The sequence below is a fragment of the Cnephaeus nilssonii genome, assembly GCF_951640355.1.
Source record: "Cnephaeus nilssonii genome assembly, chromosome: 24".
NCBI classification, from domain to species: Eukaryota; Metazoa; Chordata; class Mammalia; order Chiroptera; family Vespertilionidae; genus Cnephaeus; species Cnephaeus nilssonii.
This window is the reverse complement of record NC_137095.1, coordinates 4,014,140-4,028,148: the sequence shown is the minus strand read 5'-3', so window position 1 is coordinate 4,028,148 and position 14,009 is coordinate 4,014,140. Positions and strand designations below refer to the sequence as shown.

The 14,009-nt window shown below is 55.6% G+C and overlaps 2 protein-coding genes across 2 annotated transcripts in view; both read left to right on the top strand.

Annotated features, from left to right (window-relative positions):
• Positions 1-4,075, top strand: part of HYKK (hydroxylysine kinase) — an 11,128-nt gene extending 7,053 nt beyond the window's left edge. Inside the window, exons 3-4 of the mRNA XM_079764242.1 lie at positions 435-618; positions 2,873-4,075. Coding sequence (XP_079620368.1) covers positions 435-618; positions 2,873-3,333 — 645 coding nt within the window. The 3' untranslated portion in view covers positions 3,334-4,075. The remainder of the gene's footprint in view (positions 1-434; positions 619-2,872) is intronic.
• Positions 4,076-5,028: 953 nt separating this feature from the next.
• On the top strand, positions 5,029-13,165 carry PSMA4 (proteasome 20S subunit alpha 4). Its single transcript, XM_079763937.1, has 9 exons — positions 5,029-5,143; positions 7,078-7,101; positions 7,272-7,314; positions 7,577-7,739; positions 9,266-9,343; positions 9,937-10,025; positions 10,463-10,593; positions 11,713-11,836; positions 12,799-13,165. The coding sequence occupies exons 2-9, from the start codon at positions 7,099-7,101 to the stop codon at positions 12,951-12,953; spliced, it is 786 nt and encodes a 261-aa protein (XP_079620063.1). The 5' UTR covers positions 5,029-5,143; positions 7,078-7,098; the 3' UTR covers positions 12,954-13,165.
• Positions 13,166-14,009: the final 844 nt, after the last annotated feature.

Below are 14,009 nucleotides of genomic sequence, written 5' to 3'. Positions count from 1 at the left end.
GGATAGAGCATTGGCCTGTGGACTGAAGGGTCCCGGGTTCGATTCCGGCCAAGGGCACATGCCCGGGTTGTGGGCTCGATCCCCCGCAGTGGGGGACGTGCAGGAGGCAGCCAATCAGTGATTCTCTCTCCTCATGGATGTTTCTATCTCTCCCTTCCTCTCTGAAATCAATAAAAAAATATAAATTTTTTTTTTAAAAAAGGGAATCACATAAGTAAGAGGATGAAGCGAGATGAGGATGTGTTGGCTCTGAGGACTGTGAGCCTGAGCAAGGTGAAGTGCTCGCCAGCGCCCGTGACAGAACGCCAGCCCTGTCCCTGAGGGCGGCCCCCAGGCCTGCCCCGGGCGGGGCGCGGTCTCCCATCACAGATCTCTCCGTCCCGTCGTGGCTGCTCTGGCTGCAGCGGTCTAAGCGTTTGTTGCTTTCGGTGTAGGAGTTCCATCACCCAAAGTTAAGGTGTCTCCGCCGGGAGAACTTCATCTGGAACCTGAAGAACGTCCCTCTCCTGGAGAAATACCTGGACGCCTTGGGCCAGGATCGGAATCGGGAGCTTGTGGAACAGGTCATCCGGCTGTTCAAGGACGAAGTCACGGCCAAGTTAAGTCATTTCCGAGAGTGTGAGTATTTCGTCTTGATATTTAAGTTGTCAAATTTCAGCCCGGCCGGCCGGCGTGGCTCGGTGGTTGAGCATTGACCTATGAACCAAGGAGGTCAGGGTTCGATTCTCGGTCAGGGCACACGCCGGGGTTGTGGGCTCCGTTCCCAGAAGGGGGCGTGCAGGAGGCAGCCGATCACTGATTCTCATCATTGGTGTTTCTGTCTCTCTCTCCCTCTCCCTCTCCCTTCCTCTCTGAAATCAATAAAAATACATTTTAGCCGAAACCGGTTTGACTCAGTGGATAGAGCGTCGATCTGTGGACTGGAGGGTCCCGGGTTCGATTCTGCTCAAGGGCATGTACCTTGGCTACGGGCACATACCCAGTGGGAGATGTGCAGGAGGCAGCTGATCAATGTTTCTCTCTCATCGATGTTTCTGGCTCTCTGTCCCTCTCTGTAAAAAATCAATAAAATATATTTAAAAAAATATATATATATATTTTATATATATATAAAAATATATATATATACAATGTAGCTTTACCGAATTGTCGTCAGAACAAATTTCTTGGGAATCCGAGGTTAAAATAAAGAACACAGCTGGTGCCCTGGCTGGTGTGACTCAGTAGATAGAGCGCCGGCCTGCGGACTGAAGGGTCCTGGGTTTGATTCCCGGTCAGGGCACATGCCCTGGTTGCAGGCTCGATCCCCAGTGTGGGGTGTGCAGGAGGCAGCCGATCCATGATTCTCTCTCACCATGGATGTTTCTCTCTCTCTCTCCCTCTCCCTTCCTCTCTGACATCAATAAAAAAATATTAAAAAACAAAAAATACAGAACACAGCTGGCCCACCCTGGGACCCTCCGCTGCCTATAGTCTGAAGGCGTGTATATTTTTGAACATGTCTGGCTGGGGCCGTTCTCCTTCTCCCTTTACTCTTCCGGTTCGTGAACGTTAAGCGTTTGCAGCAACTACGTTCTCCATCTGCGGGCTTTGGATGGATGAGAAGCAAAAGCAGAGACAGCACCAGAATGAACTGCTTTTGTCCTCTTCAGAGGAAATTATTTTGCTTCAAGAAAAACACGGTTTGGCTTATTTATTTATTATTTTTAAACCCTCACCTGAGGATATATTTTTTTTAACTTTTTTTTTTAAGTCAGTCAAATGTGGTTGTGTGGAGGGTAATTTTTTTAAAAATATATTTTATTGATTTTTTACAGAGAGGAAGGGAGAGGGATAGAGTTAGAAACATCGATGAGAGAGAAACATCGATCAGCTGCCTCCTGCACACCCCCCACTGGGGATGTGCCCGCAACCAAGGTACATGCCCTTGACCAGAATCGAACCCGGGACCCTTCAGTCCGCAGGCCGACGCTCTATCCACTGAGCCAAACCGGTTTCGGCTATTTTTTTTAACTTTTAAAAAATATATTTCCTTATTGATTTCAGAGAGGAAGGAAGAGGGAGAGAGAGAGATAGACACATCCGTGATGAGAGAGAATCATGGATCAGCTGCCTCCTGCATGTCCCCTACTGGGGATCGAGCCTGCAATCCAGGCATGTGCCCTTGGCCGGCATCGAACCCAGGACCCTTCAGTCTGCAGGCCGACGCTCTATCCACTGAGCCACACCGGTTAGGACTTGAGGATACTTTTTTCCATTGATTTTCAGAGAGAGTGGAAGGGAAGGAGGCAGGGGGAAAAAGAGAGACAGACAGAGAGAGAGAGACATGTGAGAGCCACACGTCGACGGGTTGCCTCCTGCACTCGCCCCAACTGGGTGGGGAGCAAATCTGAAACCCAGGTACATGCCCATGACCCTGGGAATCGAACCCATGACCCTTTGGTACACGGGCTGGCACTCTAACCACTGAGCAACATCAGCCAGGGCAGGGCTTGACTTTTTTTTTTTTTTTTTTTAATCTCTGCTCATCAAATGATTCGAATGGCCATGCCTGAGACAGAGAAATGGAAAGAGAATGAACTGGGGTATTTTTTATTAAATATATTTTATTGATTTTTTTTTTTTTACAGAGAGGAAGGGAGAGGGAGAGAGAGTTAGAAACATCAATGAGAGAGAAACATCAACCAGCTGCCTCCTGCACACCCCCTACTGGGGATGTTCCCACAACCAAGTTACATGCCCTTGACCGGAATCGAATCCGGGACCCTTCAGTCCGCAGGCCGACGCTCTATCCACTGAGCCACACCGGTTAGGGCTGAACTGGGGTATTGAAGGATGGTTGTCGCCTCGCTTGCTTTTTTTCTCCTTGCAGGTGTCAATCACGGGGACCTTAACGACCATAACATTTTAGTCGAGCCCAGCGAGTCCGCCTCCGGGGATGCCGTCTTTCGCGTGTCTGGGATCTTAGACTTTGAGGACATGAGCTATGGCTGCTACGTGTTTGAAGTGGCGATCGCCATCATGTACATGATGATTGAGAGCCGGGACCCGCTGGGGGTCGGTGGCCACGTCCTCGCGGGGTTTGAGAGCGTCATCCCGCTGACCCCCGCGGAGAGGGATGCCTTGTTCCTGCTCGTGTGCGGGCGCTTCTGCCAGTCGCTGGTCATGGCTGCGCACTCTTGCCGGCTGCACCCGGAGAACGCCGAGTACCTCATGATCACGGCGAAGACCGGGTGGAAGCACCTGCAGCAGATGTTCGCCGTGGGCCGGGAAGCTGTGGAAGAAATCTGGTTCGGCACCGCCAAGTCCTACGAATCCGGGGTCTCCCTGTGACCTGGGTAAAAGCTCACACGAACGTGGGTGGTTAACCCAATGGGACCAAATCTTAAGTCGACGAGGGATGTTCCTGCACAGTTAAAAATGAGTCGAGCCCTGACCGGTTTGGCTCAGTGGATAGAGCGTCGGCCTGCGGACTGGAGGGTCCCGGGTTCGATTCTGGTCAGGGGCGTGTGCCTTGGTTGCGGGCACATCCCAGTGGGAGGTGTGCAGGAGGCAGCTGATTGATGTTTCTCTCTCGTCGATGTTTCTAGCTCTCTATCCCTGTCCCTTCCTCTCTGTAAATAATCAATGGAATGTATTTTAAAGAAAAAAAAATGAGTCGATGGGCCCTGACCGGTGTTGCTCAGTGGATAGAGCGTCGGCCTGCAGACTGAAGGGTCCCGGGTTCGATTCCGGTCAAGGGCATGTACCTTGGTTACGGGCACATCCCCAGTAGGGAGTGTGCAGGAGGCAGCTGATGGATGTTTCTCTCTCATCGATGTTTCTAACTCTCTATCCCTCTCCCTTCCTCTGTAAAAAATCAATAAAATATATATATTTTAAAAATGAATTGATGGAACGGATCCATGCATGTGAAGCCACCGAGGTCTTCAATCTCATGATGATATTTTAAACTAAGAAACAGGACATGAACAGTCATGTTTTCCTGTCGGTCTCCTGCGCCCTGCCCATGAAACACACAGAATGATATTTCGAATCAGATAGACTCTCAAGGTCTCTTCCAGAGCTGGTCAGCCTTCTAGCCTCCCCCGCCCCCCCCCCCCAAAAAAAAATAACTTAAAACATGAATAGTAAATAGTTTACATAGGGATGGAACCCAGACAGGAGAGATGGATAAGTGAACGCATCTGAAAACTGAGTTTCGGGACAGAAGAGAAATGGTGCGCGCGGGGAGTCCGGCTGACGCACGAGGTGGAAGGCAGAGGGGGTGCTGAGAAGCAGGAAGCGAGGTTTGGGGGTCCCGCGGGTGCTGTCCCAGTTGGCAGTGCTGAAGGGCCAGCGAGCACAGCGAGAAGGCGCAGGGCCGGAGTAGCTGTTGGCCCCACGTTCTCCTTCGCTGCCGTTTTCGGGCGCTCCCTCTCCCGATGTCGCCCCCTCCTCAGGCTGAGGACCCCGCAGGGCCGCAGCACCCCATCTCCCTGCTCCCACAAGGCAGCAGCCCCTGTGCTGGAGGACTTCCACGTTGTTGGCCCCGCCCCCGAAGGGCTTTCTTGTCCTTCGCCCCGCCCCTGAAGGACTTCTGCGTTCTAGGCTCCGCCCCTGGAGACTTCCGCTTTCTTGTCCCGCCCTGAAGGACTTCCGCGTTCTAAACCCCGCCCCTGGAGACCTTTTGCACCCTCGGCTCCGCCCCTGGAGGACTTCCGCGTTCTTGTGCCGCCCCTGAAGGACTTCCGCGTTCTAGGCCCCGCCCCTGAAGGACTTCCGCGTTATTTTCCCGCCCCTGAAGGACTTCCGCGTTCTATGCCCCGCCCCTGAAGGACTTCCGCGTTCTTGTCCCGCCCCTGAAGGACTTCCGCGTTCTAAACCCCGCCCCTGGAGACCTTTTGCACCCTCGGCTCCGCCCCTAGAGGACTTCCGCGTTCTTGTCCCGCCCCTGAAGGACTTCCGCGTTCTGGCCCCGCCCCTGAAGGACTCCGTGCCCTCGGCCCCGCCCCTGGAGGACTTCCGCATCCCCGGCCCCGCCCCCGGCGGCTCTGCGCACGCGCGGAGGCCATATTGGCAGCGGACACTGGGCCAAGGCTGGTGCTTTTCTCCCGCGGGTGAAACCCTCCGTGTAGACCTTAACTCCAGTGCCTTTTCCCCGGTGAGTCCGTGTCTCCCGCACCCCGGAAGCTTGGCCGCCGTCCCCGCGGGCGGGCGGGCGAGGGTCGTGGGCGCGCGCGGCAGAGCGGGTTCGGCCTGGAGCCGCCGCGCGATGACTGTGCGGCGCTCCTGGGTGACGGGCTGGCCCCTGGCGGCCGCCGTAGGCCCGGCGCGGAGCGGGCTCGCGGGGCTGGGGCCGAGGTGGGCGGCACCGAGGAGCGTGGCTTGCGTCCCGGGAAGAGCCGCGCGGGGAAGCGACCCCCTCCGTCGGTGCCAGGGGGAGCGGTCGCCCTCACGTGCGGTCCGGGCCCGGAGAACCGGAGGCCCCAGCCCGCCGCCCGGCGGAGCCCCTGCGCCTGGGAGAGAAAGTTCTCGTTTCCTCCCGGGGCGCGCGGGCCCTGCAGACCCCACGCCTGGTGTCCCGTTTGGGGAGACGGGCGGCGGGGTCCGAGGTCCGGTTTCCGCCCCGAGTCGCGCCGAGCCCCGGGGGGGCTCTGGCCGGACCCGTTAGCGGTGACGCCGAGCTTGCCGCCCGCCCGCCCGCGGGGCGAGGTAAAAAGTCCAGACCTATTTTATTATTATTTTTTTAATCACTGTTCATTCCCTTTGTGCTCGAAGGAATCATGGTCACCAGGATGACCCCAGCCTGACCCTCTTTATTTTATTTTATTTTTTAAAACTGATTTCGGAGAGAGGAAGGGGCGGGGAGAGGGAAACAGAAAGGGAAAGAGAAACGCATGGATGTGGGAGAGAAGCCTCGGTCCCCGGTCCCGGGGCCCAAACCCGGGGGTGGAACCCGCCGCCCCTTGGTGTGCGGGACGGCGCGCCAACCACTGAGCCACACCGGCCGGGGCCCGACCCTCTCCTTCCCCACCCGGCTCCTCCTCTTAGACCCGGGGGTTCGCAGCCTTCGCGCCGCCTCTGCCCTGTCTCACGTGGGCTCGTTGTCTGTGTTTTTTTGTTTGTTTGTTTTTTTCCGGAAAAGTACTTTCCCCACGTTGCGCTGTGTGTCCCCTGACCTCCCGCCTGTGGACTGGGACGGTCTGACCCCTCCCGGGGCTCCAGCGTCTCGCGCAGCGCCTGCCGCACCGGGTAGTTGCCCCGTGAAGTCAGCCAGGGGAGCCCTGGCGGGTGGACAGAGTGTCAGCCCGGGGACTACAGGGTCCCGGGTTCGATTCCGGCCAAGGGCATGGAGCTGGGCTGTAGGCTTGGTCCCAGGCCCTGGTCTGGGCACCTGGGAGGCAACCCATCAATGTGTCTCTCTCACATCGCTTTTTCTCTCTCTCTGTCTCACCCCCATCCTTTCTACTCTCTCTAAAATGAAAAATCAATGGAAAAAGTATCCCCGGATGAGGATCAACAGCAAAGTAAAAGAGAGATTGGACTTGACCATGATTCAAAAAAAAAAAAAGCCAAATGAGGGGAGTGGACAAAACATTTTTTTTTAAGTGATTTTTAAAAAATATATTCGCCGAAACCGGTTTGGCTCAATGGATAGAGCGTCGGTCTGCGGACTAAAGGGTCCCAGGTTCGATTCCGGTCAAGGGCATGTACATTGGCTGTGGGCACATCCCTGGTAGGGGGTGTGCAGGAGGCAGCTGGTCGATGATTCTCTCTCATCGATGTTTCTAGCTCTCTATCCCTCTCCCTTCCTCTCTGTGAAAAATCAATAAAAAATATATTTAAAAATAAAAATCAATAAAATAGAGGAAGGGAGAGGGATAGAGAGCTAGAAACATCGATGAGAGAGAAACATCGATCAGCTGCCTCCTGCACACCCCCCACTGGGGAACCTGGGACCCTTCAGTCCACAGGCCGACGTTCCATCCACTGAGCCACACCAGTCAGGGCGACAAAACATTTTTTAAAGTCACATATATGCTTTTTATAAATGGTGAGTTTTATGTTAATAAGGACCCTGTTTTGTCTTTGCAGGAGCGATAAAGTTCAGGAAACATGGTAAGTCGTACACCTGCCCGGAAGCTGTCGCCCGACAAGGCGTCGTGGTACTCAGGCGTGGACGGTGGATGAGGACGGGGGACGGGGAGGGGGAGGACGTGCTACACGGCGGCCTGCGGGCTTGTGGGGGCTGCTCTCCCGGCCGGGACTCACATGTGCTTCCTTTGCAGTCTCGGAGATACGACTCCCGGACCACGATCTTTTCCCCGGAAGGTAAACTGATCCTGTTCAACCGTCTCAAAATGTTTGCAGTGTTTGACTTTTCTTTGGAGGCGGCGGGGTGGGGGGTGCGGGGGGAGCGAATCTAGACACTTCTTTATCGTTGCTCATCCTCTGTGCTCTGGAGTGACTGTGGTCGCCGGGATGATTCCATGCCGCACGGAGCGTGGAGGCGGGACTCGTGTGCGTGGCTGAGTGTCCCCGCGGACTCTCGGATTCGCTGGCGTCCCGGCGTCTCACCGCTTGCGTTCCGCAGGTCGCTTGTACCAAGTGGAATACGCCATGGAGGCGATCGGACATGCCGGCACCTGTCTGGGGATTCTGGCAAACGACGGTGTTTTGCTCGCGGCCGAGCGGCGCAACATCCACAAGCTCCTGGACGAAGTCTTCTTCTCCGAGAAGATTTATAAACTCAACGAGTGCGTGAGCGCGGGGCGCGGGGGGGGGGGGGGGGGGCGGGGGGGGGCGCGTCTCAGGAGCTCACTGCTCACAGAGTAGGACCGCACCTGCTTCGGGAGGGCTATTCCAGGTGGCAGTGAAACAGAGGGGAACAGGTTATGGTGTTTTTACTGGCGGAAATGTTTGAGTTTTATTTCATTTGAAACCTCTTTGAGGCTTGGGACCATGTGTAATTTTTTTTAATATATATTTTTATTGATGTCAGAGAGGAAGGGAGAGGGAGATAGAAACGTCCATGATGAGAGAGAATCATGGATCGGCTGCCTCCTGCGCCCCCCACACTGGGGATCGAGCCCAAAATCCGGTCATATGCCCAGACCAGGAATCGAACCGTGACCTCCTGGTTCCTAGGTTGACACTCAACCATTGAGCCACACTGCCCAGGCAAATGCAAGACATCTTTTTTCTTTTCTTTTCTTGTCCCACACTGGGGATCAAGCCCACAACCCGGGCATGTGCCCCTACCGGGAATCGAACCCTGACCTCCTGGTCAGCGCTCAGCCCCTGAGCCACGCCGGCCGGGCTGTGTAATTCTTTTTAGGTGCAGGGCCAACACTTAGTGGAGAAACAGTGCTTTGTGTTGATAAGATAACAGATTCGGGTTAAGTCCACACTCTGCTGATACAAGCTGTGGCTTTGCCGCCATTGTTTAACTTCTCTGAGCCTCAGCGCCGCCTAGTGGTGGTGGCAGGTTAATGAAATGGAGTAAAATGAATGAAACACACTAGCACAGTGTTGGGCATGTAGCCGGCTCTAAAGTATTGTTCAGAACGGCTGCTCGGGAATCCTGTTGCCTTATCCTGACTCCCACCTCCTGGAGGTCGGGGAGCAGGTTAGATGAGCCCGGTGGTTTCGGGTGGTCGGGGGAGCAGGCCTGCCGAGCTGGCGGGGGCTGGGTCTGCCCGGGAGAGCCTTCCCGAGTGGTGGGCGGGTGAGTGCGGTTACAGGGCCTGTGATCCCCTCGCCCGGGGAGGTGTCACCCTGCGCAGTCGCTGCTGGTCCCGCTGGGAAGCCTACAGGCCGGCCCAGGCGCAGGGACAGCGGTGTGGACTGCGGGGAGCCGGGCAGCCCTGGGGGCGGGGCCAGGACAGGACGTGCACCCTCTGTCTGAGCCGAGCCCTGGCCCCCTCACTGCACCCCCAGCCGGGCCTTCGCAGGTGGAAGACTCACTTCCCAAGAGCATGGCGAGTCTTCCTCTCTAGTAAGGCCTTCCTGAGTCTCCCCGGGATTTCCTTCACTTCCGGGTGTTGGTGCCCTCCGAGCGGTTCACGGTGTGGGGTGGTAAAGGCGTCTGTTGAAGAGCTGAAGGGGGCAGGGCTTCTCTCCTGGCACCTGGCACCAGGGTTATCCTACGGCGAGAGCTGTCAGACAGACGCTTCTGTGGCGTGAAGCAGCTGGTCCCTTCCTGGAGGAGGTGGCCTTTGAGGTTGTAAGGGACGCTCTCAGACGTCTCCCGCTCACACATCGACATGTTCCTTCTCCCCAGGGACATGGCGTGCAGCGTGGCGGGCATCACTTCCGACGCCAACGTGCTGACGAACGAGCTGAGGCTCATTGCGCAAAGGTACGGTCGTGAAGAGTGTGATGGACGACTCATGGGTTAGCTTGACCTTTCTAAGGAGAACTCAGAGATTGAAGCCACAACAAACCTGTTAATTGAAAATGATTGTTTAAAAAAACAAACAAACTTGTAAAATGTTATTGGCGTGGGAACGTTAGGATGTTGGCATTCCCCTGCCCGCCTCCCCTTTCAAACTACAAGTGACTGCTCCGTTGTCCCCATGGCACAGACTTCTTTTCAGAGGGCACTTTGCTTAGAATGTACACGGGGTGGCCAGATGATGATCTCTGAACGCATAATAATCTGGCCACTTAGTGTATATACAGTATATTTATTTATTATTTTATACACACACACACACACACATACACATATATTAGAGGCCCGGTGCATGAATTCGTGCATGGGGCGGGGGAGTCCGGCCTGCCAGCTGGTTGAACTCCTGGTCAAGGGGACAATTTGCATATGAGCCTTTTATTACATAGGATATACACTGAGTGGCCAGATTATTATGCGTTCAGAGATCATCATCATCTGGCCACTCAGTGTATATGTGTTTTAGGGGAAAAAGTAACCTCCCGTTTTCCTCGTCCCAGGTACTTGCTGCAGTACCAGGAGCCAATTCCCTGTGAGCAGCTGGTGACGGCGCTGTGTGACATCAAGCAGGCCTACACACAGTTTGGAGGTACGAAGTTGGGGGCACATTTTACTCCAGAAAGTGAACACATTTTCTGAGTAACGGCAGCTGTGAGGTGGTAAAAGGAAATTGAAAATTAAGTGAGGAAGTATGATGCTTCCCATACATCCCTGCTTCGTGAAATAACTGGCTTCCGTGGCGCAGATTATCATGTTGTATTAATAGGCCATTGAGAGACCAAAATAACGGTTGCAGATCTGGAAACACATTGCTCTCTGCATCATAATGGGATTCGGCACGGGGCCTGTGTCTAGTCCGTCTCCGGGCTGCGTCCCAGTCCTGGGAACAAAAGTGGGCGTTTGGATGGAGCTTGTCTGTGGCCAGAACCCAAAGCCGATACGGATGCTGAGCCTCCCAGGGAGCTCAGGTAACCATGGTGACCCACGTCTGACTGCCGCTCTGTGCCTGCGTTTTCTGTGTTAAAGGGAAGCGTCCCTTTGGGGTGTCGCTGCTGTACATCGGCTGGGACAAGCACTACGGCTTCCAGCTCTACCAGAGCGACCCGAGCGGCAACTACGGCGGCTGGAAGGCCACCTGCATCGGGAACAACAGCGCCGTGAGTTCTGAGTGGCCACGAGGTCCGGCTGCAGGTCTGGTGGCTGCCGCCATTTTCAAATAGTGATGAAGCGGCAGCGACCTTACGCCTGTGATGGCTGTTGGCAATGAAACCACAGGTCCTGCTAGACCACTGGGGTTTATTGCCTGCGTTTGTAACAAAACGAAATGCTAATTTTTTAAAGATGTTTTTATTGATGTCAGAGAGGAAGGGACGGGGAGGGAGAGATAGAAACATCCATGATGAGAGAGAATCACGGATCGGCTGCCTCCTGCACGCCCCCCACTAGGGATCGAGCCTGCAACCCGGGCATGTGCCCTGACCGGGAATTGAACCCAGGACCCTTCAGCCCGCAGGCCGACGCTCTATCCACTGAGCCACACCGGCCAGGCTGTTCCTTAGAGTCTAAGTGCCTCTGTATTGCATTGAGTGCTGCTTAAGGAACTCAGCATGTTCCCGTGAGAGTAATCTGATTAACTGAGAAATGTATCTGAGCAGAGCGGTCCTCATTGATCTCAGACGTCTGTATTGATATTGCACTCGGAAAGGACTTTTCATCACAGCCTAAGTAATAGTGTTGGGTTATGAATGATGACAAACTTTTTAAAAAATATATTTCTATTGATTTCAGAGAGGAAGGGAGAGGGAGAGAGAGATAGAAACATCCATGATGAGAGAGAATCATGGATCGGCTGCCTCCTGCATGCCCCCTACTGAGAATTGAGCCCACAAACCGGGCATGTGCCCTTGATCGGAATTGAACCCGGGACCCTTCAGTCCACAGGCCAATGCTCTGTCCACTGAGCCACACCAGCCAGGGCAAAATGCTAATTTCAGTGAGAAGTGGTGAAAATAAGACGCAGCTTTTTTCACATCCTGTTTCACAGACCCCTCCCTGAATTCTTCATGGGCCTTGCAGGTCGGAGCCCCAGGTTAAAGACCATCCACAGAGTGTCAGCACCCCCCACCCCTACCCACCCCATGGCTACCCTCCCTGCCATCAGTGTTGTTTCTGTTGGTTATATGCTAATCCCAGTTCAGGCATCATCCTCCTGCCCAGGTCCTGTTCCTAAAAAATGCCGAGACTGAAAGGGAATCCCCTCTGTCGGTGTTCCCCAGGCGGCTGTGTCCATGCTGAAACAGGACTACAAAGAAGGGGAGATGACCCTCAAGTCGGCACTCGCGCTAGCCGTCAAAGTCCTCAACAAGACCATGGACGTCAGCAAGCTCTCCGCCGAGAAAGGTGCTTCCCTGGGGGAGGGACTGAGCGGCTCCTGGCCAGGCCCGTAGCGTGGGGGCCTGACCTGTGGGTCAGGTGGCCTCACACCTATTCCAGGCGCGAGGCCGTGGGCCTGGGGTCCTCGTGGCCGGAGCTGGAGACCGGGCGGTGCTGCTTCCCGTCGGTGATTGTCTTACCGACTTCGTGACGGTGTGTCTGTGTTCGTGTGTCCATATGAGCATGTGTGTAGTTATATGTTTATATGTAGGCATAACGTGTGTGCATTGTGGGATCTGTTATTCTGAGTCTACTGATCTCGTATGTCACGCCCACGTCTGCAGTGTTAAATGCTTTCTGTAGCTTGTCATGTCGCTGTATGAGGCAGCATTGCGCAGTAATGTTTTTCAAAAACGGTGACCCAGCAGATGAGTGAGTTCAGGAGACGTCCCCCTGCCCTCAGAGGATGCCTTACGCCCTCTGCTGCGGACTCCGCCCATCCCCCCTTTCCACTCCATCCTCCGGCTCAGAAGTTCCTTCTCCTGTTGACGTCAGTCTGCTTTTTTGTCCACAGTCAGGGAGCCTGTGCTTCACGCCATTGTTTTGAAAAGGGATTTGAAAAGCCCGTGGGAATCCGTGTAATTACTGGTCAGAGGCTCCGCTGGGCCTGCAGAGGTTCCGGCAGGAAACTGGGTTCCCTCGGCCCCCAGCTGAGGCGGGTTCGCGCCAGCACCTGTCCTGTGTCCAGGGTGCCAGCGCGGCCGCTCAGGAGGTGGGGGTGGGTAGGGAAAGGCATTTCAGTAAAAATGGTAATGACAGTGCTGGGAGGTTAGAGGTGTTTTGTCCCATAAAAGTGCCCGTGAAGTGTATCGGGCATAAGTCCTGGGAGCGTGTGAGCGAAGGCGTGAGGATGTGGAGGGCGGATGGCTGAGACCCCTCGCTCGTTGTTGGGGTGTGGGGGTGCGGCCGTAACGCTGTGTTTGCTCTAGTGGAGATCGCCACGCTGACGAGAGAGAACGGGAAGACGCTCATCAGAGTCCTCAAGCAGAAGGAGGTGGAGCAGCTGATCAAAAAGCACGAGGAGGAGGAAGCCAAGGCCGAGCGGGAGAAGAAGGAGAAAGAACAGAAAGAAAAGGACAAGTAGAGACGAAGCCGTGGTCTCACCCGGCCCCTCGGCGTGCGCGGCCCCTGCCCACGGGAAGCACTGGCCTCCCCGACGGAGGGAAGGACGGAGGGAAGCGAGTGGTGCCGTCGGAGCGGCCGCGATAGTTCGTCCAGCCGAACAATCATCGCTCTTCATGGACCTTTTAATCCCCTCCCCCTTTTGGGAATAAAACTTGGGAAGGATGGAAGTGATGAAGGAGGCACTGGCAGTGATTGTAGGCTCAGGGTGATGGTCTGGTCTTCCGTGCGTTCGCGGGCCGTGGCCGCGGCTGCTTGCACGTAGGGCGTTAAAGGGGACAGAAGTGAGCGTCACGAGAAGGGAGAGACGGGCTTGTGCCCTGGGGGTGTCCTTGGCCGCGTCCCCTGCCGCGGTTAGGACCCGGGGCCCAGGCCTCTGGCGGGAATGTCGGCCCGTCCAGTGAGGTCAGAATCACTCCTCGGGGCTCGCCAGCCTTAGGTGTTGATGGATCTTCCTCCTGGACTCAACATACATATATACATACATGTGCACACGAATCACACGTACAGCACGCAAAGCCCGATGACAGCGAAAGCCTGGTACCCACTCCCCTTTCTCAGCAACAACACGATCAATCCTTCAAGCCCCTGTGTGTCCCTTTCACGTCTCCTTTCTCCCTTCCCCCGAGAGGGAGCAGCCCCCTCGGTTTCCTCTCCTCTCAGCTGCGGGTCCTGCAGCCTGCCTTTCTGTCCTCCGCTCCAGGGGCACATCCTCTGCCTGTCTCCAGGGATGGGCTGAGCCACCTCAGGGCTGTGCGTGGGAGGAAGGGATGCTGAGGATCCTGCCGTGAGGACAGGCCCCCCACAGGCAGGTGGGCGGTGCAGGGGACCAGCCCTGGCCGCAGGGAGCCCCTGCTGAGCTCGCTCGGCCACCCCGAGTTCTCGGAGGTTGCTGCCCCTGGGATGGCCAGTCCACCTCCAGCTCCACCCGGGAGCTGGCTAGTCCTGCCGATTCTGGCGTCCCATCCCACACCCACCGGATAAGAGGAAGCATGTCAGCGTGGAGCCCAGCCGTCCG